At 41.3% G+C, this 26,455-nt stretch overlaps 1 protein-coding gene across 8 annotated transcripts in view; it reads left to right on the top strand.

Moving 5' to 3' along the window:
- Positions 1 to 26,455, top strand: part of LOC105473062 (sperm flagellar 2) — a 366,010-nt gene that overhangs the window by 317,945 nt on the left and 21,610 nt on the right. For 6 of the 8 annotated variants that reach the window (XM_011726675.3, XM_011726676.3, XM_011726674.3 and 3 more), the window contains 4 exons: positions 2,777 to 2,924; positions 5,059 to 5,187; positions 7,428 to 7,566; positions 10,282 to 10,511. In XM_011726675.3, coding sequence (XP_011724977.2) covers positions 2,777 to 2,924; positions 5,059 to 5,187; positions 7,428 to 7,566; positions 10,282 to 10,511 — 646 coding nt within the window. Of the gene's footprint in view, positions 1 to 2,776; positions 2,925 to 5,058; positions 5,188 to 7,427; positions 7,567 to 10,281; positions 10,512 to 17,709; positions 17,964 to 24,036; positions 24,188 to 26,455 lie in introns of those variants that run through there. The other 2 variants (XM_071099024.1, XM_011726679.3) reach the window with 2 other exon arrangements.

The following is a 26,455-nucleotide window of genomic DNA, read 5'->3' as shown; positions in this document are numbered from 1 at the left end:
CGACTAAAAATGAGAGCACTTTAACATAGGCTTTTTTCTACACAGCAGTTTTACCAGGAGCTACCCATTTAGTAGACTGTGTTAATTTTTGGCAAAACTTTCTTCTAATTAGCAGATATGCAGTGATTTCAAAGAAACAAGTCATGTTTTTAATGCCCACAATGTCAAGGCATTATGTCTAAAGTTCTCTCCAGTGTTATAAGCTAGATTGCTGAATGAACTGTGACTTATGTTAATTTTTGATAGCAACCCAGAGGTCTTTGAGGAAAGTGGACCAGAAAAATTCAGATAATTATGATGCATAATTATGCAGGTAATTATGATAATTATCATCATCACAAAGTTGTTTACAAAGGAGAAAAATCCAATTTTGAAGAAAATTGCTAACTTACAGTGCTTTGCAGGAACCGATTAAAAATTTAATTGCGTGCAATTTAGGGGAGGAATTTTAGCAAGTCTGCTTTCCGCTTTACTAAGAACTTGCAAGTACAGTATCTGGTACTCATTTTTGTCAAAAGGGCATCTGGTTTAAAAAAAAAAAAAAAAGGAAAAAGCAAAGGCAGAAAGAAAGAAAAAGACCAAAACAGAAACACACACACACACGCAAAGAAATCTGCTTGCTCTCTGAAACCTTTCTGTATTCCTCCAAGATTCTGTTGATATTGAAGAAGTTGAGGGTGCATTCTGTGGAATATGATTCTTTTGAAAGAAAGTCCATTGATTATTAAGGATCTACTGGGCATCCCCTTTGAGCACAGCACATATACTCAAAGCTATGAAGAATACAAAGAAGTAGGACTGGCTTAGTTCTGGGAAGCATGAGGCGCCTTTGGAGGGTGGGGCAAGATTTAACACTCATAGAACACTTGGGAACAGTTACATGCTGCCATGGGGTATGAAGTGTGGCGGAATTTTGGAGAAGGCAGAAACTGGCTAGTCTATCTCACCCACAAAACTGCAACAGTCTTTGAGGGTAGAGATTATGCCTTATTTATTTTTCTATTCACCTCCATTAATCTTTCTCTTTGTCCTCTCATCCCCTCACCCCATTCTCCCCAGGAATTATAAATAATTAAATAAGCCCTCAATAGCCCCCATTTTTTCACCAATTGCTTTTTTAATTGAGATTTTAGAGTTTTAAACCCTATGTTGCTACGGCCTCCACAATGTGTGTGTGTGCGCGTGTGTGTGTGTACGTGTGTGTGTGTGCGTGCGTGTGTGTTGTTTCTACCTTTGGGATTCTTTCCTGGGTTCTCATTTCTTGGGGCAACACTCATAAACAACCTTCACCTCCCGGGGCAGTTGAACTTATTGCCAAATGTCCAGTATTTCTAACTACAATTACAACCCCAGTGACACAAGCCTCAAGACAAGAGTGTACATATATATAATCTTAATTTACAAATAACAATTGCATATATTTGTAAAGTACAGTGTGAAGTTTTGATGTCTGTATACATTGTGGGATGATTGAATCAAGCTAATTACCATATCTATTACCTCACTTATTATTTTTGTGGTTAGAACATTGAAATTTTACTCTTTTAGCAATTTTGAAAAATACAATACATTATTATTAACTATAGTCACCGTGCTGGGCAATACATAACCAGAGCTTATTCCTTTTATCTAACTGAAACTTAGTACCTTTGACCAACATCTCCGCTTTCCCTGTCCCACCTACTCACCCACCCCAGTCCCTGGTAACCACTCTTCTACTTTCTACTTCTATGCTTTGACTTTTTAAGACTCTACAAATAAGTGAGATCACGCAGTATTTGCCTTTCTGTGCCTGGCTTATTTTGCTTAGCATAATGTCCTCCAGGTTCATCTGTGTTGTCATGAGACAAGGTTTTTCTTCTGCCTGAAGTGCAGAGCCAGCCACAGAGGAGGGGTGGAGGGATACCTGCGGTTCCTGACCCCATGGGTGGGCAAGGACAGAGCTTCTCCATTCAATACTTAGAATGAGGTGACAGAACAACTAATCTCAAGCCAGGACACTTGTGAGAATGAAAGGAGGCGCTTGGTGGAATGGAGAGAAGCTGAAAGTCAGCCCAGCGGAGGAAGCTAAGAACCTTGGGGTTAGCCTGTGGAATGGGTCAACCTCACAAATACTGAGTCTTTTGGGGGTGATATTTAGTGCTTAAGTAAAATAGAAGCCCAGGATTCAATGACCCAATTAACACAGGGCATGCAGTCCCAAAAATTGGTTGTTGCCGAGGGTGATGAATATATGTAGGTTGATACCACAAATATACACCCAGAACATAAGCAAATAGGCTTCTGCAGTATTAAAATTTTATGAATGCAAATAAAAGAAAAAAATGTAAAAAAAAACCAAACTCTATAGGGGATCAGTTATCAAAAAAGGTTAAGAAACAATGATACAGGGAAATACCCCGAATTGGAAGTCGAGAGATTAAAGGAACTGAGAAGTATAAATGTGTGTTTGAGATTTAAAAGAAAGGACTTTTTGCATAACCATGGAGTTGTGACACTCTGGAGGTGGCAGTGAGGAAACATAAGGATGATTTGCAGGTGGGGCTTGAGAAAGTGAGCAGCCTCCACACAGATGGTGGCAGGGAAGCCGCATCTTGGGACAGGGCCAGGTTTCCACTTCAGTAAAACATGGTGGGGTGTATTTTGTAAAGTTCGAGTACATGGGCTCAATTGTTTACAGTGGATTAAGGTTTCAGCAGAATTTATGCCTACATCCAAATGGTTACCATATTTTATAAATGCTACATTAACTGAAATGTTGCTGTTATGCAACCAGGTGGCTGCTGAAATTCATCAGAGGCTCATGGAAGAAGAAAAAGAAAACCAGCCAGCAGACCCCAAAGAAAAATCTCCTCAGATAGGTGCAAATAAAAAAGTCAAAAAGGAGCCACCCAAGAAAAAACAGGAAGACAAAAAACCCAAAGGTATTTATGCTTTTAGCACTCAGAACTCTGGATGCCTAAACCTCTCCTTGGTAGAAAACAAGCATTTAACTAGACACGTTATTAGCTTCTAAGCCACTAAAATGCTACTCATTAGGTTTAAACTAGAGACCCAGGCTTCTATGATTTGTGATGTTAGTGGCAAATCATATTGCATACCAAGCCCACCTAACTTGTTTAACCAAATAGTCAGATGTACCAAGGGTAAAATAAACCTCAAAGACAGTTTCGAAATGTTAAAAGAACTTCCAGGATGGTACTATGTCATCTGAAAAGTCTGTGCAGAAAGGCTAACACTGCAGTAACAAAGAGAAGTTTAAAAGCTATGTTTTTAAAAGCTGTGTGTGTGTTTCAGGGGCAAGTCCTTTTCTCCTGGAGGCCTCCTGCCTAAATCTCTGCCTCAGTAGCATGAGGAAAAACAGAGTTGAGAAAATACATCTTGAAAGAGATCCCTAATTAACCTTAGGAATGAATAGCTTTGGCATCAACATTACCCTCCCACTCTGAAGTGGAATCCTAGGAAGCAAATGAACAGAACTCACTCCACTCATAGATTGCCCATGATATGTTTATTATACACCTGCTATGTGAAATGCTCTAGATGGATGCCAAGAACACAATAGTAAATTAAAAATAAAACCAAAAATCACAACCACAGTCTCTGCCCTAACCCAGCTGTAGTCTTGCAGTAAAGACATGTGACTATTGTTCTTTGATAGGGGAGGTACAAGTACCTTGAGAACAAGGTCTCCCCACTCCGTCTTAGGATGTATAAGACGCTTCTTAGATGGAGAACATTCAAGCAGTCAGGAATGGGAGTTAAAGAAAAGCACTGAGGATGGAGGAAGGAGTGGGTCAGTGGCACTTGAAGGAAAGGGAAGGGTATTACCTTAATAAAGAACACACCGCTTAAGTCCATCTCAAGTGGCAGGAATAAGGGAAGTGCTTCTGTTAACTTTAATGGAATAACTGTTGGGGTCTGATCCCTTAATTTTACAGATGATAAAACAGAAATCTAGAGAGATTAATCTCTCCTTCATCTGTAACTTACATATACATCTATTATTGCAACATATTACAATTTCTTTGTTTACAGTATGTCTTCTTTACAAGACTTGAACCCTTCGAGGTCAGACCCTAAAAGAAAGATTAGTTGAACTGAAAATAGAGCTATGTAAATAAACCCTGCAACTAGAATCATATTGCCATAGCCCATGGGTAAATCCTTTGTTAAGTACTGACAAATTTATATTTTCTAATTATCTTATATAATCACTGATGTACTTATAGTTAAGTTGTAATTAAAATATAATTAAATTAGCCAGGAGCAGTGCCTCACACCTGTAATCCTGCACTTTGGGAGGCCAAGGCAGGTGGATTGCTTGAGCCCAGGAGTTTGAGATCAGCCTGAGCAACATGACAAAACTCTGTCTTTACAAAAAAATACAATAAAATAGTTGGGTGTGGTGGCACACTTCTGTAGTCCCAGCTACTAGGGAGGCTGAGGTGGAAAGATTGCCTGAGCTTAGGAGGTCGAGGCTGCAGTGAACCATGAGCATGCCACTGCACTCCAGCCTGGGTGACAGAGCAAGACTGTTTCAAAAGATAATAATGATATTTAAATAGATTCTAGATTCTTGACCATCACCCGCATTTCACTCACATCTTCTTGAGGTTATTCTCGTATCTTCTTTTTTTGGTGAAGATCTAGGAAATATTTTGCTAACGGAAGTTATCCTTTATGGAGTGGTAATTCTGCAGGTGTCTAATGGGGTCAGCACTATGTTGGGATTTGCTAATTTCTGTCCCCAAACTCTGGATTTCACTATATTTGGAAACTGTAACCATCCCTGCACTTGCTACATACCTTATTTTTTAATTATGCTACACAAATGGGGTGTTTTTATATGAGTCCAGCCCAGGAACCATACAGAGAATTCTCAAGGAAAAATTCAGTATTTCATCACACACACTGGGAGGACCAAGGTTTCATTGTTTCCAAATCACTAGAGGTTTATAGCTTAACAAATTTTGCTTTGTGCTCATTCTGTGCAAATACTATGTGCATACCTTTGTATTTCGTTAGTTTACTCAGCATGTTTCATTGCCCTTTCAGGTAAATCACCACCTATTGCAGAAGCAACTCCTGTCATAGTAACAACAGAGGAAATTGCTGAAATCGAAAGGAAAAATGAGCTGAGGCTCAAAATAAAAGAAGAACACCTTGCTGCCTTGCAATTTGAAGGTAGCAATTGAAACGACTAAGATGATGCTGTTCAGTAGAAAGGAGACCAGTAGCCAAACAGCCCACAACTGACTCATCAACTGCCTCAGACTATGCCTATAAGAACATACAGCAAAGAGGTTGAAAAGTACAATATTCAGTTGACTGATTTTGTTTGACCACACAAGGACTAGATTTGAGTGTTGCATAAGTCAGATGTTTTGACATCACCTAATCAGTCTTAACTGATGGCAGTATCTCAAAAAGGATCAAAAAGAATTTGGGAATGGGTTGGAAAAAGCAATAGCAGTAATTAAGATCTCATAAAACAGAAACAAAAGAAAATGTTGAAAGTTGGTATGATTTTATAGGTTTAGGTAGGGACTACCTAAAGTAAGTGGTTTTATATTACAGTAAGAATAATTTAGGTCCCTCATTAGGAAAATAAATTCTAACTAAAGGCTAACAGGCCTTGAAAGTGAGTTCTTGGGAACAAAGGCCATAGAAGAGCCAGTCATATATCTGTTATGTTCAGGGGTGTTCTTCTCTATAAGAGCAATGACTCCACAAAACATTTTCCTTATGGCTCTCCTAATTGTCTTGTAATGCAATTCTAAATGAAATCTGAAAAGATCAGGAAACTGAGCAAACCTATCCTAAGGGGAAAAAACATGGTCAATATACAAGATGACAAAACCACAAAAATGTGGCATGCCGAGAGACCTATAACTACTCAGTGACTATTAACTACTAAGGATGCTTTCCATCCCTTGTTTCTCTTGTTTTCTCTCCCCTGTCTTCCCCATCTTACTACCACCAACTTCTATAACTCCAACAATAAAATCTGAAGTCAGTTGAACACAGGGAGATTGTGGCATCAGGCAAGTCCAAGACAGATGCATCTCCCCTATTGCCTGCCCTGCATCTGATTTCAGTGGTTTTCAGTATACTTCATCTTTCAGTTCATTCTATACATGATCCTTAGTGTAGCAAAATTCATTTATTCATATAACAAATGATTAGTGACTTTCCAGTCTGTACCAAGTCCTGTGACAGTTGCTGGAGACACATACTTGTATGTACGAACATAAACAAAAAATAAAACTCAGTCTCAAGGAAGAGAAATGCAATCACTGTTGCATGTTGACCTGTTGACAGCTGGGCCTGTAGTCACAGCTACTGAAGAGATTGAGGTGAAGGATCGATTGTGTTTGAATCCAGCCTGGGCAACATAGTGAGATCCTGTCTCAAAAAAAAAAAAAATGTGATATTGGTGGTGGGCATATGGGGCAAAGGGGACATGAGGGGAGTTCCTGACTTACCCAAGGAACTAATTCTTGAGCTGAAGTGGAAGACTATGGAGAAGTTTTTCCAGGGGAAAAACTGGCTTGAGGATGAAGAGAAGTATTGCATGCCATGGCAGAGAGAGGGCTAAGAGGGATATTAGCCTGTGAGTAGCTTAGGAGCATGAGTCATGTTCTGGAAAGGAGCGACTTGGGAGATGGAGAGGCTAGACCATGGAGGGTTATTTAGGCCCTGCCAAGAATGTTCGATTCTTCCCTGGTGGTAGCTGGGAGCTAGTGAAAAATTGTGAGCAGAAAAGTGATTATGATCACATCTGCAGGTGAGACAAATTACTCTGGATAGTGTGGAGGTGGATTTGGATTTGAGGTGGGGGAAGAAAGTTAGAAAAAGTAGGATTGAGGCTATTGCAACAGTTTAAGTGAGAGATAATCAGCACCCAAACTAGGCAGTGACAATGGAAAAAGCCAAAAAGAGAAACTGGAAAAATTTTGGAGATAAAATCCACCAAACAAATTATGTGCTAGGATCAGTAATGGGCCCGGGAGCACATGGAGTTTGCCCTGCTTTTAGTGGCACTGAGAAATACAATGGCAATGCCACTCCAGGTTCTAAAGTAGGGAGATAAGCAAGAGACTTTGTCCCCCACTCCCTTTTCAAAATTCAGAAATTACCTATGTGTGTTCTCACATTTCGTTTGTCAAAGAGTAGACTGCTATAAAGTGCAATAGATAAAAAGCTCAATTATAGTTTTGGTTCAGATAATTTCTCAAATGACTCTACCACATACTACATTTTACTTCTCAGTGAGATGGATATTATCTTACCTATTCTGGTATGTTAAATGTGCACCTAAAGCTTCAAAAATTGAAGCATGAGTGGTTTCAAAGTGAATCTGTTCATTACTAAATGAGTGCACTGCAATATGTTAAAACATTCTTATTTCTCTTTGCAAATAGAAACAGCCACACAGTTTCGACTTGAACTGATAAAGACAAAAGCATTGGCTCTTCTTGAAGATTTAGTAACAAAGGTGGTTGATGTATATAAACTCATGGAAAAATGGCTTGGTGAGAGATATTTGAATGAAATGGCCAGGTAAAGTACCACATGACTTTCTGAAAATATGTTTTGTGTATTCTAAGTACCAAAATTGATGAAGATTTTTAAGGTATTTACAAATTTAAATTACAATTACAAATATAAATTTTGACATTTTAGGAAATCACGTGTATAAACAGACAACATGAGCTTTACTATTATGTTTGTATTAACTCTTTTCTAACAGTAAATCATGCATCAGAGGGTTCTATTGCTATATTTAACTTTGCACAGTATTTATAAGTTTAGCTGTCATACTGATCAATACGAACCTTATTTTACAAGGTAAGATTATAGTTAATTTAAAAATAGTTTTCAGAAGTAAAATAATGCTCCATACTTTTCTAATGGTAGATTTATTATTAGTCAGAGCCAATTAAGGGGAGATTAAAAAGTCATTCACTGGAATGTTTTACCAACTAGACTTATTCTCTTTTAAGACCAACCCCAAGTTTTACTTTTCTGTTGAGTTCCGAAGACTTCCCAGACTTCCATTGCTACTGAGGGGCAATGACTCCCATCCTGTTGGTTCACCCCTAAAAGGTACAAAAAGGTAGCTGAGCAGAATGAGTCATGATTGTCCAGACCAGGAGCTCCATCTTGTCCACAAATTAGAAGCATGGTTGACGGCTCTGGGCCTCATTGGCTTCATCTATACAAGCAAATACTCCAGCCAGCTATTTCAGAAGTTTACACTAGATCTAGATTCCAAGGTGCACTACAGTTTACAATAAACATTTACTGAAAACTTGTAAGTTGCTACACAAAGAGTATTCAAAAGGCAAGTATTCTTAGAAGCAACAATTGTCATGTAAAAAGCAGCTGTTAACGGTTTGTTTTCTCTGGTCCCTGTCTCATAGTGAAGTTCTTCTGTAAAGTCTTCAGCCTAGTTGTTTAGAACTGCTGCTCCATAGTAAAACAAACAAACAAGCATTAAACAGAATAAAAAATGCAAACACAAGCATAAGTAAGTAAGTTTACTGCAGTAATACTTAAAATCATTTTGCTACTGGATAACCAAGTCAGTTACTCATCAGCATCACACAGCAGTAATATTCAGTTCTGTTCTCTGCCTACTATTTTCAAATGAAAGTGTATCGTCTTCATTTTTGGGATCCATGACTCCCATCCATGTGGCCATCCAGTGTAAATGCATATTAGTTTTAGCAAATGTACTCATATTGCTCAGATTTATATTGTATATGTCTTTGCTCTGTGAATATACATATGCTGTCATGAACCGTAGCCCAAGAAGTTAAAACCTAGAAATGTGATACAAATAAATAAAAAAATAGTTGGCAGATCCCTTTGACCTTCAAATCCTGTTTTCATTTTCCGGGCACTTTTTTCCTTCCATTGTTAAGATTATAGTAACCTTCCACTAGGTGGCGCGCATCTGTTTTAGTATCCTGATTCCCAATAAAGGTACTGTTATTCTATTAGTCTTGTTTTACAGAGTATCCTACAGGGTTATGGTTGGGTCTCCATCCACATTTGGAGTCCCTCCTCACTCACGTAAACTCAGCAGCTATCCAGTGACCTTCTCCTCTGTCCCCGAGCACGCAACCACCCTAAAGCATAAACTAATTGACTAATCCGTATTACATGGACACTCACAAAGACAACGTTCTGGAGTTGAATTCGAGTATCTTTTGAAAGACAGCAACTAATACTACTTTTTAAATTTTCAGTTATATGTTCAGTATATGGTATATTTGGTGCTTATGAATTATATAAAATCAGATTAAATATGCATTTTTCTGTGATGCTCACTTTCATTGTAATATATAAACAAGATCTTGTCTTCGGTACAGCGATAATGCACTTATTCATGTATGAAACCTCTCTAGCCTTTAAAACGACTTTTAAAATGTCATTAACTATACCCGTAGTACAGTTTAAATCCTTGCCGTATGTGAGTTCACATTAATAGCCATAAGATAGGGAGTGTTGTGTGGTTGATTCCATTGCAAAGACAAGGAAATTTAGAGAGCTTAGGTTACTTGCCCCAGGATCTGTAGCTAGAGAGTGTCCTAGGATGAGAACTCAGATTCCAGTACTCTTTCTACCACATCATAGTGGTTCCCAACTGTTGCTCCTTTACCATGTGATCTAGCTAGGAATTGTTATTCTTCATGAAGACAGCAAAGCAATTTCAATGGATTATATGCAAAAGAGGCTATTCTGATATCATTTGTTTTAGATAACATCAAACTTCTTGACAGAAATAGAGAAAAGCCACCCTTCTAGAAATACATTATCGAACTTGATTCACTTCATAATTCATCCTTATTCCAAATAAATGTATTATTCTAATAGTCATGTTTTACAGAGTATTGTGCCATATAACCTTATTCTGGTTCATACTTAGAATGAAATATAACCCTTGATATAATCTTTCTTACGTAGTAAAATATATTCTAATACTACTAAAAACTATATTTAATAGATTCTCTTTAAGTTCAGTTTTGTGTAAAATGTGTAACTATTAGCTATTTAATAAGCATGCATTTTCTATTTAATCTGCATTTATTTATACCCTGCCTTTTTACAAAATAGATTTGGGGACAAATTGAAATTTATAAGCATGCAGATGGAGTTGTCTAACAGCTATATAATGTGTTTACTTTTGTGTGTATGTCTTATAAGCAAACTTTATTAATCTAATAGTATCTTTCATGGGGTTAATGCTATCCATTTTACCACTTTCAGTGTAGAAAAATTAACTGACGTAGCTCGCTATCACATTGAAACATCTACAAAAATTCAGAATGAACTTTATTTAAACCAAGAAGACTTCTTCATTAATGGCAATGTAAAAGTCTTTCCAGATCCTCCCCCACCGATACGTCCTCCACCTGTAGAAAAGGAAGAAGATGGCACCCTGACCATCGAACAGCTTGACAATCTTCGGGATCAGTTCTTAGATATGGCACCTAAAGGTAAGAAAAATAATTATTGTGAAAAGAGCACAAAAAAAGGTTAAGATTAACCAGGACAGCAATCACTTGCCAGCAAGTAAAATCAGCTCTATGGGATCGTGTAGCACTAAAACATGTCCTTGCTTTGTTCTAGTTTATTAAATATTTGTTTCATACAGCACAGACCCTAATTAAACAAGCAGAACCCACTGTGAATAATGCTTGAGCAGTGTGGTGATCTTCATTCCTGGTAATTCCCTCTCCTGTCCTCCCCGCCCCTTGCTGACAGGTTTGTATATTTGAGTATTACTCCACTTGGCAGCTTACAGAAAGACTTTATGCATACTTCTAGTTTAGATATTGTATTGAGATTATGAGTTTGTGTCTCTCTGAGGGGAGACCAGGGAATAGAAGATCTCCCTTTTATGTTGGCCTTTTCCCTCAGTGCTTGTAGACCATAAGCAGAATCAAATAAGCTGTCAGAAAATGTTGGCTTAATTAACTAGTTTGTTCATGTGTATGTGTAAATGTGTTCTGCACACAACAATTTTAGCTCTTTCACATTTTATCAGCATGGACCTCCAGCATCTGCACAGGCTTTTTCTATTCAGGCTTGTCCTACTTCCAGATATTCTTCAATGAGTTCTGTCAATTGATAGCTCAAGTAATTCAGACAGATCACATAGGATTATCATCTCCACTTTAAAGGTCTAGACACTGACTCGCAGAGGAGTTTAGCAGATTTTTTGCCTATGATCATATGTCATTCAGAACTCTGCAGATCCAAAGTTCTTGCCCCTTCTCACTGAACTAAGTTGCCTCTCATAAGCAGATTTCTTTCATCTTTCAACATATACTACTTATTGGGAAATTATTACTTTTGCCTGTAGCATAATCAACTGACTTTAGTATTAATACAATGTTACTTTTAAAAAAAAGTTCAGTATTTCTAGAAATTCACATCATACACATCATATATCATTAGTAAAAAGAGCATTACTCTAAGTCTGAAAGCTTCCTTGCCAAGCCCAGTGGGTGAAATTGGTGTATATGTGTGTGCCTGGGTGAGCCTTGTGCTTTGATATGTCAGCTCATCAAATCAGCTAGAGCAGGCTTTACAGCTCCAAGGTATAAAAGCTAATATTTCAGCTGTGGAGGGACAGAGGTGCTGTTTGGCAGCATTTGGGCATGAAGGAAACATGGCCATCAGCAGGTACAAAAAATCTCGACTTTACAAATCAGCCCATGAAATCCCTTCAGTCCTTTGGTCAGGCAGAGTGCACCCTCTTCTCCATGGTGCGAGTTTCACAATGCCCTGTTATTATGTACTTCCCTCTTCAGAGTTGCTTTTTCTCTTCATTTTATCCAGGCCATTATTTTACACATAAAATAAAAAGATATGTGTAAATGGATTCTAATCATGACATGTGGTTTGCTTTAATCCTACATTCTGGTGACTGGGAGGAAATCACTCAATTAATAGGTAAAAACTAAAGGCATCTGGGGACACTTGCATAGGTAGAAGTGGATTTTGAAAATTATGATCCACTTATAATATCTTTCAGAAGGGACCCTAGTATCCATGATGCTAATCATAATACTTTCTTGGATCCAACCTCAAATCCATAGCTCATATTTCAACTAAAATTTTAAAAATAAATTTTAGGCCGGGCGCGGTGGCTCAAGCCTGTAATCCCAGCACTTTGGGAGGCCGAGACGGGTGGATCACGAGGTCAGGAGATCGAGACCATCCTGGCTAATACGGTGAAACCCCGTCTCTACTAAAAAATACAAAAAACTAGCCGGGCGAGGTGGCGGGCGCCTGTAGTCCCAGCTACTCGGGAGGCTGAGGCAGGAGAATGGCGGGAACCCGGGAGGCGGAGCTTGCAGTGAGCTGAGATCCGGCCGCTGCGCTCCAGCCTGGGTGACAGAGCGAGACTCCGTCTCAAAAAAAAAATAAAAATAAAATAAATAAATTAATTAATTAATTTTAAAAAATAGCAGCTATAACTTGACATGTGTCTCAGAAGATTAACTCTAGAAACCCTTGGGAAACAAAGATGTCGACAGATAAATGTTTTCAGACTATGGGAGAAATAAGAAGGGAGGGAGAGGAAATATAGGAAGGGAGGGAGGGAGAAACAGAAAGAGTTTTTTTTTTTTTAATTTTTATTTTTTAAAAAGCAGAGTAAAAGGAAACCACTTGCTCTAGGAGCTGAGAGTTTAATTTGAAAAGGCAAGCAAAGAAGAAGGAAATATGAACAACTATTAGAGTTCTTTGTGGGACACAATATGAATGTTATTCAAGTGCTCAAGAATGCAAAGCATCAGTGTGCCCTGAAATTGGTCAGAGAAAAGTTTGTGGAGCAAAACTTAGGAGGGGAAATTGAAGAGGGTAAAGAGATTTTGTGGCAAGGCTAGAGAGAATGTTTACAGCTAGGGAAACAGCTGCTGGAAACCCTGCAGACAAGAAGCGTGAGGATAGGAGCATGATGTTTGGGAAACGGTTAGGAGACTGCTCTGCTTTTCTTTCTCCAACTGCATGAACTTCAGGCGAATGGAAGAGGAGACTTTCTCTGTCTGAGGAACCACCTCCACCCAGCCAAGCTGGAGAATTAACCCATATGCAAGAATAACAGTTGTAATTAACACAGAATTTACAAGGCTATACAATACTGTAGGAATTGGGGATTGTGATCATTCAAAGTGAGTTATGCATGGTCTATGGGCAAACAGTTTAGACTCTTTTCTCTATTAACTCAATTATACCATTTGAAAAACTATGTATTGCATATATTGCTTTTTAGGTGTATCTAAAATTAATAAGTGTTGGGAATTTGATTGACAGGAGTAATGTTCATTGTTATTATTCTTACTATTCTTACAGAGGGCAGAGAAAAGTACTATTCCATTTTCTGCTTCCCAGAGTCACAGAATTGGAGGTTCTCTACTGATACCCTTGAAATCAGGCTCCAAACATTGACAATGGCCATGCCTCAGAAAACCCATTAACTGCTGCTCACCCCTTTTCCCCGTCTCTTCTGGCCCCACAAAGTATACTCTGACTTTTTTGTTTTTCTACCCCATTTGGCAATTGTTCACTTAAGAAACATGATACACACCCATCCGTCTTTTAAATGAAGGCTTTTGTTGTATTTCTTCCAAGAAATGGAAAACAATCCTTTATGATACCTTCCATTGTATTTACCCTAGAACTCTACAATTTCAAAAGACAATCTTACTGAGTGATAACAGGTTTGAGAGTATGGAGGAGCTGACTGAACATGGTGTGTTTCAAATGTGTGATCCTGCAGAACTTCCTGCTCAAACTTGCTATTATTTCTATGCCAAGAAATATAAACATTTTCCTATATTATTTCATATATGCCCATGTAACATATAATATCTAAGATGCAACTTTCAAGTTCACTAAAATATGTTAACACAGATGGATTTTTTTTGTGGGGGAAGCATACATATTTGCATATAATAGCCATTATGTTACTATGCCCATGGTAAGATTTTTTAGCAGATTTATAAGGAGCACTGATGTTACTAAATTACACTTTGCAAGTTTTAATCATGCCACACAAATGCAATTATTGGATTATTATTTAATCTTTTATTAAAACAATGGCTGAATGGGTTAAATTCTTGTGACAAGATGGTATCAGGATGTAAATGGAAAGAACTAAAGCTTCAGGGGTTTTCTGCTACATATTGTTTAATTCCTTCGAAAACAAAAGTCTTCATTAAAATAGCCCTCACTAAAGAAAACATAAAATTGAAAAGCATCATGTATTGTAACATATTCAACACTCCTTTTCTGGTCAAATTCTGCCACTTAATGATGATTCTACCTCTCTTTTGGTAAAGGTAATGATGAGACCTAAAATAGTATTTATTGATATGATTGACACAAATATACCAGAAAAATAATGACCTTATACATGATAATCAAATGAGATCATGCAAAATGCAATGAAACAGTTGATTACACTTGCATTTTTCCTGCCACTTAGCAAAGATCCATACTTTAGAAGCATGAGAACAGCATGAGTAAAAGAAAGCTAATGAATTAGCAAACCATTCTTTCCATCGCGTATCCTAGGAATCATTCCTATGAGCATACTCCCGGCAGAGTTAGATCTACTGAATATTTTCTGAATTATAACAATAGCCAATTTGACCTGGTCACTATGTGTCAGATCCTTTGCTAACATTTTCATATGTTAATTCACTTATTATCCACCTCAGTCTATGATGGGATGTCTAGAGCCAAACGGTTCTTTCTCAAGTTCACCTCTTGTCAAATGACTGTCATATGATCTTGGACAAGTTACTAAATTTCTCTCTGTGTCAGTTACTGCATCTGTAAAATAAGAATAATAATGATACATATTCCATGTATTGAAATCAGGTTGTTATGAGGATTAAAGTAATTAATATATGTAAAGTGCTTAGAAAGAGCATAGCACATAGAATGTGCAATTTAAGTGTAATCATATAAGCCATTGTGACTTGATTATATAATTATAGTAATGTCATATTAGTATATAATATATAATATTATACAATATTGATACAAAGTAGTCTATTATCCAAAATGTTAGCTTGGTGTCTTGAAGATGGAAATACCCTAGTAGGCATTTGCAATATTACCGCTGAGTACTTCCAAAAAAAAATGTACATCACCTGGTAGAATTAAATCATAAAGTAATGTGGCTTCCTAGGGAGTACAAGCATTCCAAACAAAAACATTAATTTTGTGTACTCCAGTAAGTTCTGGGTAGGTACATCTTGTCTCCAAACATCAAATGCCAAGTACGTAAGGAAGACAGCCTTTTTCTGATGGAAGCAATTTGGATTCTGTTGAAACTAGAATACTTTAGCAATGTTCCTCTGTCCACACTTAAGCCATAGAACCCTTTTTCCTTGTAAGCCCATCGGTACTCTATGAAATGCCTGCAGAGATTTGGTTCATAGCTATTTTTGCTTCTACTGAGAAGCTACCTGAAGAGAACATAGTTTAGCAAATTCTACACCCTCTCTTTTTCTTCAAAAGAGGCAGCATTTGTTTAAGGCCTGTAACATTGCTCTAAGAAGCTGGCAAGGACCCCTTTTTTGAATCCCTTTTGGAGACAGATAGATTTTTTTGTTGTTGTTGAGATGGAGTCTGGCTCTGTCGCCCAGGCTGGAGTGGCGCGATCTCGGCTCACTGCAAGCTCCGCCTCCCGGGTTCACGCCATTCTCCTGCCTCAGCCTCCCGAGTAGCTGGGATTACAGGCACGTGCCACCACGCCCGGCTGATTTTTTTTGTCTTTTTAGTAGAGACGAGGTTTCACCATGTTAGCCAGAATGGTCTCGATCTCCTGACCTCGTGATCTGCCTGCCTCGCCCTCCCAAAGTACTGGGATTACAGGCGTGAGCCACCGTGCCCGGCCGAGACCCATGGATTTAATGACTGGTCTCAGAGACAGAGGGTGCACATTCAGAACTCTAGGCTGTCATGGTTAAGCTAGATCATTCAGCAGCATGGTTTTCACAGGAGGTCAAAAGCAGAAGTAGCTATTACTGCCTATGTGAATCAGCAGGAGGGTTAGCTCAGAGGCTTTTGAAACTGGACTTTCCAGGAAGAGAAGCAGGGGAAGGGTATTCCAGGCAAAGGGGAAAATGGAGCAGCTGTGGAGATTTTGAGATTGCATGACGTATTGAGGGAACTGTGAAGAAACAAGAGGCAGGAGATGGGACCACAGAGAGCTTGTGGTCAGGTTGTGAAGTCTCAAGTGGCTTGCAAATGACATGTAGGAAAGGATTTTCAAAGGCATTTAGAGCCAAGTGTCGTGGAGAATGGATTGGAGCAGGGAAGAGGCTATGTGTGAGAGAGTGGCAGGCACTGTCAGTCTCTCTGCAAAGCCTCAAAGAACCCAGAGGCAGGAATAAGGGCACCGGAGTGGTTGGTTGCCTGAAAGGAGTAACTAGAAAGTTCTATGGATTTTACCAGTCTTAGTGCCTGTGAGAAAATTATTAAAATACAATATTATGTATTTGCAGGTAAGTATTTTGATCTGAAAATTGTCTAAGTTAGTCTGACATTAACCCAAATCAAGAAATACCGAAAGATTTCTTAGAGAAGGGAATACTATAGAAGAATAGGTGTTATTGACAGAATTATCACAGCAAGTGGCAAAATATGGGGATTACAGCAAAGAGGACTATGGCCCCCATCTGCCTTTGCTTCTTTCAATGGGCGAACTCTTTCCATTAGGTCAGATTCATATCGCAGAAATGCAGTAGTGAATCTAGAAGGCTTTAGACCTGTTAAAACTGTTTATGGGTAGAGTTTCAAATGTGTCTTCAGAATGAAACACACAGGTATTCTGAAGCCAGACAACTTACGTTAGACAAATGAAAGTATATACTCAGAATTCAAGGTAATATCTTTTGGAAAATCTGTCCATAGAACTAAAATTCTGTTTTGAAACTAGCACAATCAGTATTGGAAATTAAATTTTATTTTTTAAATGTAAATTTTAATTTTAAATTTACTTTTAAATTTAAATTTATATATATATACACATATACACACACACACATATATGTATATTTATATATTTAGACAAGGTTTCACTCTGTAGCTCAGGGTAGAGTGCAGTGGCACAATCATGGCTCACTGCAGCCTCAACACACCTCCTCCACCTCAGCTTTCCAAGTAACTGGGTCTACAGGTGCCTGCCACCATGCTCAGCTAATTTGTTTTTTAAATTTTCTTCTCTTTTCTTTTCTTTTGTAGAAATGAGGTTTCACTGTGTTGCCTATGCTGTCTTGAACCCCTGGGCTTGTGCTCCTCCCACCTCAGCCTCCCAAAGTGCTGGGAGTACAGCCATGAGCTACCATGCTCCCTCAATATGTCATGCAATCTCAGAATCTCCACAGCTGCTCCATTTTCCCCTTTGCCTGGAATACCCTTCCCCTCCTTTTCTTCCTGGAAAGTTCAGTTTCAAAAGCCTCTGGGCTAACCCTCATGCTGACTCACATAGGCAGCAATAGCTACTTCTGCCTTTGAACTCCTGTAAAAACCATGCTGCTAAATGATCTAGCTTAACCACGACAGCCTAGAGTTCTGAATGTGTACCCTCTGTCTCTGAGACAGAGACAAAAAGAGATGTTAACAAAAAGATACTTTATTTTTTCATTTCTTTATTCATTTATTCACCAGCATCATGTGAGCAGCCCCCAGGCATAGTGCAACAGGCCTAATATGGAAGACTGACAAGTAGCCCAATGTTTGAGTAAGAAAATGAAGGCAGTAGCTGTCAACTACAAGGAGACTAATTTTAAATGAAATACAGTAACATTTAGAATTTGCAAAACCAGGGGTCTATTTTAATTACAGCCTCAAAAGACTGACTAAAAAGCAAACGAGAGGCTGGGCGTGGTGGCTCACGCCTGTAATCCCAGCACTTTGAGAGGCTGAGGTGGGTGGATCACCTGAGGTCAGGAGTTTGAGACCAGCCTGACCAATATGGTGAAACCCTGTCTCTACTAAAAATACAAAAATTAGCTGGGTGTGGTGGCAGGTGCCTGTATTCCCAGCTACTCAGGAGGCTGAGACAGGAGAATTGCTTGAACCCAGGAGGTGGAGGTTGTAGTGAGCCGAGATCGTGCCACTGGACTCCAACCTGTGCAACATCACGAGACTCCATCTCAAAAAAAAAAAGAACGTAAAGGAGAAGATAGACCCAAATAAGGTATGAAAGGCAGAGACAGATCAACTAATGTCAAGGTTTTCAATTAAAAGAGGTTGAGATAGGAAATCATGAAAACCAATTAGGAAAGAAGATAAATTTTCCTAAGCATCTACCAAGTGCTTAGCAGTCAGCCAGACTTACAAAGCACATTATTTAGTTCTAGTCAGAGGGGTCAAACCCTAGAACCATAAAGTATTGACAAAAAAAACCCTGAATATATGTCAACATGAAATATTTTAGTAAACACATTCAATTTTTTATTATATGATAAAATGGACAATATAATCTAATGATTAGTAGCATCAAAGAATGTGAAGAAGGGACACATATACGTGGTCTAGGATCTCTGCCTTCAGGGAGAAACTGGTACTTGAGGACTTTGTTTTGTGTAGTTTTTAGTTTTTTATCCTTCTGTTCAGATAAATATATGTCCGCTTGTCTGACAAATAATCAAATATGTGTCAAAAATTAGACCTTCGGGGGAAAGAAAAAGATGAGGCATGAGGCACAGCTCCTTTACAAAACCACCTGGCAAGGATTTCAAAGCTTCACATCCTTTTTTTGTAAATTAACAAGTTTGCTATGGCATTGCAACAGAAGGTAGGACTTAGGCAGGAGGGAAGGGATGTCCAAGGCAGATCTTGCAGACACACTACCATGCAAGCTCTATTATTCCTTTTTCTCACCAAGGGAAGAAAATTTTAGCTAAAAGTCATGTCACTCTTATGCCTGGAGAAATGGATTCTAAAGCGAAGAAGAACATAGCAGTCCTTTCTTCATACAAGACACGTGGAAGAGGGACGTGTACAAACAGGCTGTGGAGTGTCGGGCTACTGGTGAATCTCAGCTCCACCACTTACAAGCACTGCAACATTGGACAGTTTAATAAACCTCCCTGTGCCCCAGTTTTCTTATCTATAAAACGGTGATAATAATAGTCAGTACATTTTCTGAACTAAATAATAGGGGTAATGGATTGTAAGGATTCTGTGATATAAACTAGTTAAAGCACTTACCGGAATGCCTGGTAAGTAATAAGCACTCAATAAAATTTTTCCAAAAATAGTGAGCAAATGTGGGGGTCAGAGATTAAGCAAAACTGAGGGTAGAAATTGTGATTACTTAAAATAACAACGTGGAGTTATTTTAAAGGCAGGAATCCTTCGGATGATGTGAATAAAGTCACCGAAAAGCAGAAAAGGCCACGGAAGCTTGACCATTACCTTCCAAAGAGAAGCCATCAAGTTTTGAAAATTTGGCTTAAAAAATATTCATGGCTTATATATGATGAGCTATTAAATCTTATGTTCTGCGCCCTGTGTCGTAAGCATGGAGTGAAGTCAGGGGGAAGTCAAGTGAATTTCTTTTATGGTACTGACAACTTTAGGACTGAATTTCTCAATGCACATCAACTCAGCGAGGCTCATGCCAAGGCTTCATTAATGGAAGCAACAAAGTAGCTCTCCAGTGAACAGAGCCACCACCAAACTAATGATGAGGACCATGAGCAAAGTAACCCTCGGGAGAGTAGAGAACTTATTCAGATCATGCCATGCTATTGCCAAGACCGGATGTACCCTCAAAGATTTTATTTGGATGTGCAAATTGGATGATATGAAAGGTGTTGATATTGGCCCAGTATTCAGAACTAAAAAATCAGCAAGAATGTTTACATACTTTATTGCTGAAGTAGAACGAAAAAATCTAAGAGAGAAACTAGAAAAAGTAAATTTTTTTCTGTCATCAGTGATGGAATCACAGACAGTTCAATCAAAGAAGTCGAACTTGTTTATGTGCAGTTTGCACATGCAGGAAAAGTGCACTGTCAATTTGTTGGGATACAGACAGTAGAAAGAAATGATCCTCTGGCAATAAAAAATGCCACTGAGAAAACTCTAGAGATAAATCTTCAACTTAGACTGTCGAGCCAAGACTGGGCAAAGAAGCTGGTTGGTTTTGGAAGTGATGGTACCCATGGCATAGAGGGAGAGAACAATGAGGTGGCCCTGCTATTAAGAGAAATACAACCATGTGTACAGACTGTATATTGCTTTGCACATCACCTTGAACTATCTTACAAAGTGGTGTTCCAGAACATTCCTCTGTACAATGATGTCAAAGATCTCCTTCACAGCATTTATCACTTTTATCACAATTCTCCTCTTCATAAGAGTGCTCTGAGAACTGCTTTCAAAGGCCTTCACCTGAAACTAGGCCTCATAAAACTTAGAAACTAGGCCTCATATAAAAAATTAACACCAGGTGGCTCTGGATAGGGTCCCACCCTGCCTCAATAAGGTCCCACCCTGATAGGGTCCCACCCTGCCAATTCTGGGAAACAACCTCATGGGGTCCCACCCTGCCAATTCCGGGGGTCCCACCCTGCCTCGAAGTTCCCGGAATCAGCAACTCCAGGAAAAAACCTCATAAGGTCCTGCTCTAACCAATTAGAACAAGACACCTTGCTCAGGCCATAGCTAGACCCAATTACCACGCGCCTAAAGCTTTGTTTGAATTTCGCGCCTTAAGCTGTGTTTGAACTTGTGTTTGCCTATATAAACAACCTGTAACAAGCACTCGGGGTCCCAGGGCCAACTTAGAGCTTGGGACCCTAGTGCGCTAGTAATAAATAACTCTGCCGTGAATCTCGTGTCGGTGATCCTTCACGGCGACCCCTGCCCAGGAGGGAATCGACAGTTCGGTTCCAACATTTGGTGCGTTGGCCGGGAAGTGGGGTCGTCCGAGGACCCCCGACCCATCCGGCGGAGACCCATCTGGCCCGGGCCACGGACTGCTGACTGAACGGACCTACCAGGTACTTTCGTTTTGTTCTGTCTGTCTTGCCGGCTAACTCTGAACTCTGGGCAGTACTCCTTCTGAATTAAGTGGGGAAGGGGGACAGACGTGTCCGGCACCTTCCCACTCACGCCCTGGGGGACGCCCTGGCGGTAGTCTGGGAGAAGGCTGATGACTCGGTCAGCCTCCTCAAATCTGTAGGCAGGTCGCCCCTGCTGTCTGAATATTTTGTAATCTTGTGGCGCTACTCTCTGGCCGCGCGGCTTCTCCTTACTTGTCTGGTCTTTGTTTTTGTTACTTTTGTTTTGTCCTTGTTATACGTGGACGAAATAAGACAGACGTTGACGACTCCTTTGTCTCTGACCCTGACTCACTTCCCTGACGTTCGGGCTCGAGCCCACAACCTCTCCATAGAAGTCCGTAAGGGACGATGGCGAAAATTCTGCTCGTCCAAGTGGCCTACCCTCCATGTTGGGTGGCCCCGGGATGGAACATTTGACCTCCCAATTATCTTACAGGTTAAAGCAACAGTGATGGATCCTGGGCCACTCGGACACCCGGACCAGGTGGCCTACATAATTATTTGGGAGGATCTGGTCCGAAATCCTCCCTCTTGGGTGAAACCCTTCCTCCATCCCCCTTCCCCATCCCAATCTACCCTCCTTGCCTTAGAAGCCCCAAAGAATCGGAATCCAGACCCGCCTAAGCCAGTCCTCCCAGATGAACCCCAGAGGGATCTCCTCCTTCTTGACCCCCTGCCTCCTCCACCTCAGAACCCCCTTCTGGGACCTCCACCTTACGCTTCACCCTTGCCCCCTGTCTTGTCCCCAGCTCTTTCCTCTACCGCCTCGGCCCCTACCCTTTCTCCAACTTCTCCCTCGGCCCCTCCCTCCACCCCGTCTCCTTCTCCAGCCCCGCCCAAACTCACCCCTCGGATGCCGCCGCCGACACCTCCTCGTCTCCCCTTGCGGTGGACTGAGGACCCAGAAGGCCCTTCCACTTAGCAATCCTCCCTTTTTCCCCTCCGTACTGTCAGTCACACAGTCCAGTACTGGCCCTTCTCTGCCTCTGACCTCTATAACTGGAAGACCCATAACCCTTCCTTTTCCCAAGACTCTCAGGCCCTAACCTCGTTAATAGAATCCATTCTCCTCACCCACCAGCCCACCTAGGATAATTGCCAGCAACTCCTGCAGGTCCTCTTAACCACTGAAAAAGGCAGCGAGTCCTCTTGGAGGCCCGGAAAAATGTGCCAGGACCAGGAGGCCTCCCAACCCAACTTCCCAATAAAATAGACGAGGGATTTCCCCTCACCCGCCCGGACTAGGACTATGAAACGGCACCAGGTAGGGAGAGTCTCCGAATCTATTGCCAGGCTCTGTTGGCGGGTCTCAAAGGGGCAGGAAAACGCCCCACAAATTTGGCCAAGATAAGAAAGAAACCCCTGAGGAAAGGGAAGCCAGGTTAGCGAAGGAACAGATAGAGCGAGAGGATCGTAAGAACCAAGTAAAAGATAAGCATTTAACAAAAATCCTGGCGGCAGTTGTGAAAAAAAAAGGACCAGGGAGAGAGGGAAAAAAGCGGAGGCGGCCAAAAGTGGAAAAAGACCAGTATGCCTACTGCAAAGAACAGGGGACTCGCGAAGGCGTTAAGGACGAAAGAAGGCGCGGCCAACTCCCCGGGGGACGGCAGGCCGAGAGCGCGGCGCCCGGGCCTGGCGCCAAGCCTAAGCCCGCCGGACAGGAGGCGGCCCCGCCGCGGGCTCGGCTCCGGCCCCAGCCTCGCCAGCGTGGCTGGCCAGACCATACGGGCCGAGACCCGGAGCCGGGCCGAAGATGACATCAAGAAGGTAATGGCGACCATCGAGAAGGTCCAGAGATAAAAGAAGCAATGAGTGACTGTAGGCGACACTTCCCTTCGTATCTTCAAGTGAGTGCCAGTGGTGGACCCCCAGGAGGAGGAGCGAAGGCGGGCAGGTGGCGGAGCAAAGAGATCCCGTGGCCGGGAACGTCGGGGCAGGGGCGCTAGTCCCCGAGGGGGTGGCCCTCTCATCCTGCTGGATCTCAATGATGAGAACAGCAACCAGAGTTTCCATTCGGAAAGTTCCCTGCAAGAAGGCACAGAGCCCAGTCCTGAGGGCAGCCCCCAGCCCAGCCGCCCTGTGTCACCTGCCGGACCCCCAGAAGGGGTCCCTGAAGAGGCTCAGCCCCCACGGCTGGGCCAAGAGAATAATCCCGGGGGCATAACTACTGGCAGCACTGACGAACCCCCAGTGCTGACCAAAGAGGCCCTGGCAATGATCCAGCAGATGCATGCCTGGACACACTTGAGTAATTGAAAGCTAAAATTACTGATTAAAAAAACTGACTTTCTAATCCCAAAGACAAGTACCCTCGTAGAACAAGTGACATCTGCCTGTAAGGTCTCTCAGCAGGTAAACGCTGGGGCTACCCGAGTGCCAGAAAGGAAACGAACTCGTGATAACCGCCCAGGAGTCTATTAGGAAATAGACTTCACTGAAGTAAAAACTCACTATGCTAGATATAAGTACTTACTGGTGTTTGTAGATACCTTTTCAGGATGGGTAGAAGCCTACCCCACCCGGCAAGAAACGGCACACATAGTAGCCAAAAAAATTTTGGAAGAAATCTTTCCTAGATTCGGACTTCCCAAGGTAATTAAGTCAGATAACGGGCCGGCCTTCGTTTCTCAGGTAAGTCAGGGGCTCGCCAGGATATTGGGGATTAATTGGAAATTACATTGTGCCTATAGACCCCAGAGCTCAGGACAGGTAGAAAGAATGAATAGAACAATAAGAGACCCTTACTAAATTGACCTTAGAGACTGGTTTAAAAGATTGGAGATGCCTCCTATCCTTAGCTCTGTTAAGGGCCCGGAATACACCTAACCGTTTTGGGCTCACTCCATGTGAAATCCTCTACGGAGGACCTCCCCCTTTGTCAACCTTGCTTAATTCCTTCTCCCCCTCCGATCCTAAGACTGACCTACAGGCCCGGCTAAAAGGACTCCAAGCAGTACAGGCCCAAATCTGGGCCCCCTTGGCAGAACTGTACCAACCAGGACATCCACAGACCAGTCACCCCTTCCAGGTGGGAGACTCTGTCTACGTTAGACGACATTGCACTCAAGGACTAGAGCCTCAGTGGAAAGGACCCTACATTGTTCTCCTGACCACACCCACAGCCATAAAGATTGACGGAATCTCCACTTGGATCCACGCATCCCACGCCAAGGCTGCTCCAGGGACGCCCGGACCAACACCACCTGAGACATGGAAACTCCGACGCTCCGAGGACCCGCTCAAGATAAGACTCTCTCGTATCTAGCCCCTTGCTTGTTACTAGCCCTCCTTCCCTGCGTCGCTGGCAGTAATAACCCCCACCGGCCATATAACCTCACCTGGCAGGTGATTGATTTTAGTACTCATGAGGTCTTAGATAAAACCTCAAAAATTGCTCCTATGGGGACTTGGTTCCCTGACCTCTATTTCAACCTAGACAAAATAGCAAAGATAGATGACATGGAAGGGGGAGAATGGAGAAAACAGGCTAGAAGGGTGTCCGTAAGCCGGAACGGGTTATATGCCTGTCCCGGATTCAGGACAGGAGAAATGAAAAAAACTTGTGGAGAAATAGATGCCCTGTTTTGCGCTAGTTGGTCCTGTATAACTACTAATGATGGAGAATGGAAATGGGCCACGAAACCCTGGTACATAACCATGTCCTTTGTCCAGCGCTGCACCAGAACCCGATATTCAAAAAATTGCAACCTGGTTTGCATCAAGTTTGAAGATGCGGCAAAATCTGATAACAGATAAATAACAACAAAATTAATATAAAGTCTCTATTTATACCAGCACAACCCGCCTAAAATTCCCCTCCAAATCAGACTATTAGTCAATCCAGACACTGCCCCTGTTGCAGTAAAGCCAGACCAGGTTTTATTAGAAGCTAGGAAGCCCCCGGTTTCCATATCGGAGAAGCCCCAACTAAAAGCTCCTCAAAGCACTTCCCCGCCCTTAATCTCCCTCACCCTCGCTGACATATTAAGAATTAAGGTAGCGGCTAAAGTTAAAACCAGGACAGCAGCCCTAGTGCATGGTAACCATCATCTGCAACAACTTAAAGTAGCCATAAATGAAGACCTTAAAGCCATAGAACAATCTATCAGAAAACTTAAAGAGTCCTTGACTTCTCTGTTTAAAGTTGTATTACAAAACCGACGAAGACTAGAAATTGTCTTTCTAAAAGAGGGCGGGCTCTGTGCAGCCCTAAAAGAGCAATGTTGTTTTTATGCAGATCATTCAAGAATAGTTAAACATTCTATGGCAAAACTAAAAAAGATTAGACAAGAAAAAAAAAGAGAAAAAATCTCAACAAAATTAGTTTAAAAGTTAGTACAACCAATCCCCTTGGCTTAGCACCCTAATCTCCACCATCTTAGGACCCCTCATCCTGCTCACGCTCATCCTGACTTTCAGGCCATGCATACTCAACCACTTACTCACCCTTATTAAAAATAGATTAAACATAGTACATGCTATGGTTCTGACCCAACAATACCAGACCCTCAGGACTGAAGAAGAGGCTCAAGATTGAGCCTCTGACACAAAAAGAGGAGGGAATGAAACTAGGCCTCATAAAACTTAGAAACTAGGCCTCATATAAAAAATTAACACCAGGTGGCTCTGGATAGGGTCCCACCCTGCCTCAATAAGGTCCCACCCTGATAGGGTCCCACCCTGCCAATTCCGGGAAACAACCTCATGGGGTCCCACCCTGCCAATTCCGGGGGTCCCACCCTGCCTCGAAGTTCCCGGAATCAGCAACTCCAGGAAAAAACCTCATAAGGTCCTGCTCTAACCAATTAGAACAAGACACCTTGCTCAGGCCATAGCTAGACCCAATTACCACGCGCCTAAAGCTTTGTTTGAATTTCGCGCCTTAAGCTGTGTTTGAACTTGTGTTTGCCTATATAAACAACCTGTAACAAGCACTCGGGGTCCCAGGGCCAACTTAGAGCTTGGGACCCTAGCACGCTAGTAATAAATAACTCTCTGCCGTGAATCTCGTGTCGGTGATCCTTCGCGGCGACCCCTGCCCAGGAGGGAATCGACAGTTCGGTTCCAACAGCTGTAGCTTGAAGAACATGACTGATTTATGTCTGACTTATCTAAAAACCAACATAGGATCATATAAACCACAAATCACTGAAAATTCTGCTATCTGGGAAAATGTTCTCGTGTCTATAAAACTGGATGCTTAAGTTTAATGAAAAAGGATACAGAATGTATTTCTGAACAGCCTGCTGAATGGCCAATTATATCAAAGAAGAAAGGTTTCATTCCTGCTACCGAGAAAATTACCTTCCAAATCTCAAAATTGTGTATTTGGTTTG

This window comes from Macaca nemestrina, chromosome 6, assembly GCF_043159975.1.
Source record: "Macaca nemestrina isolate mMacNem1 chromosome 6, mMacNem.hap1, whole genome shotgun sequence".
Taxonomy (NCBI): Eukaryota; Metazoa; Chordata; class Mammalia; order Primates; family Cercopithecidae; genus Macaca; species Macaca nemestrina.
The sequence above is the reverse complement of the archived record's forward strand: the minus strand, read 5'-3'. Positions and strand labels throughout refer to the sequence as shown.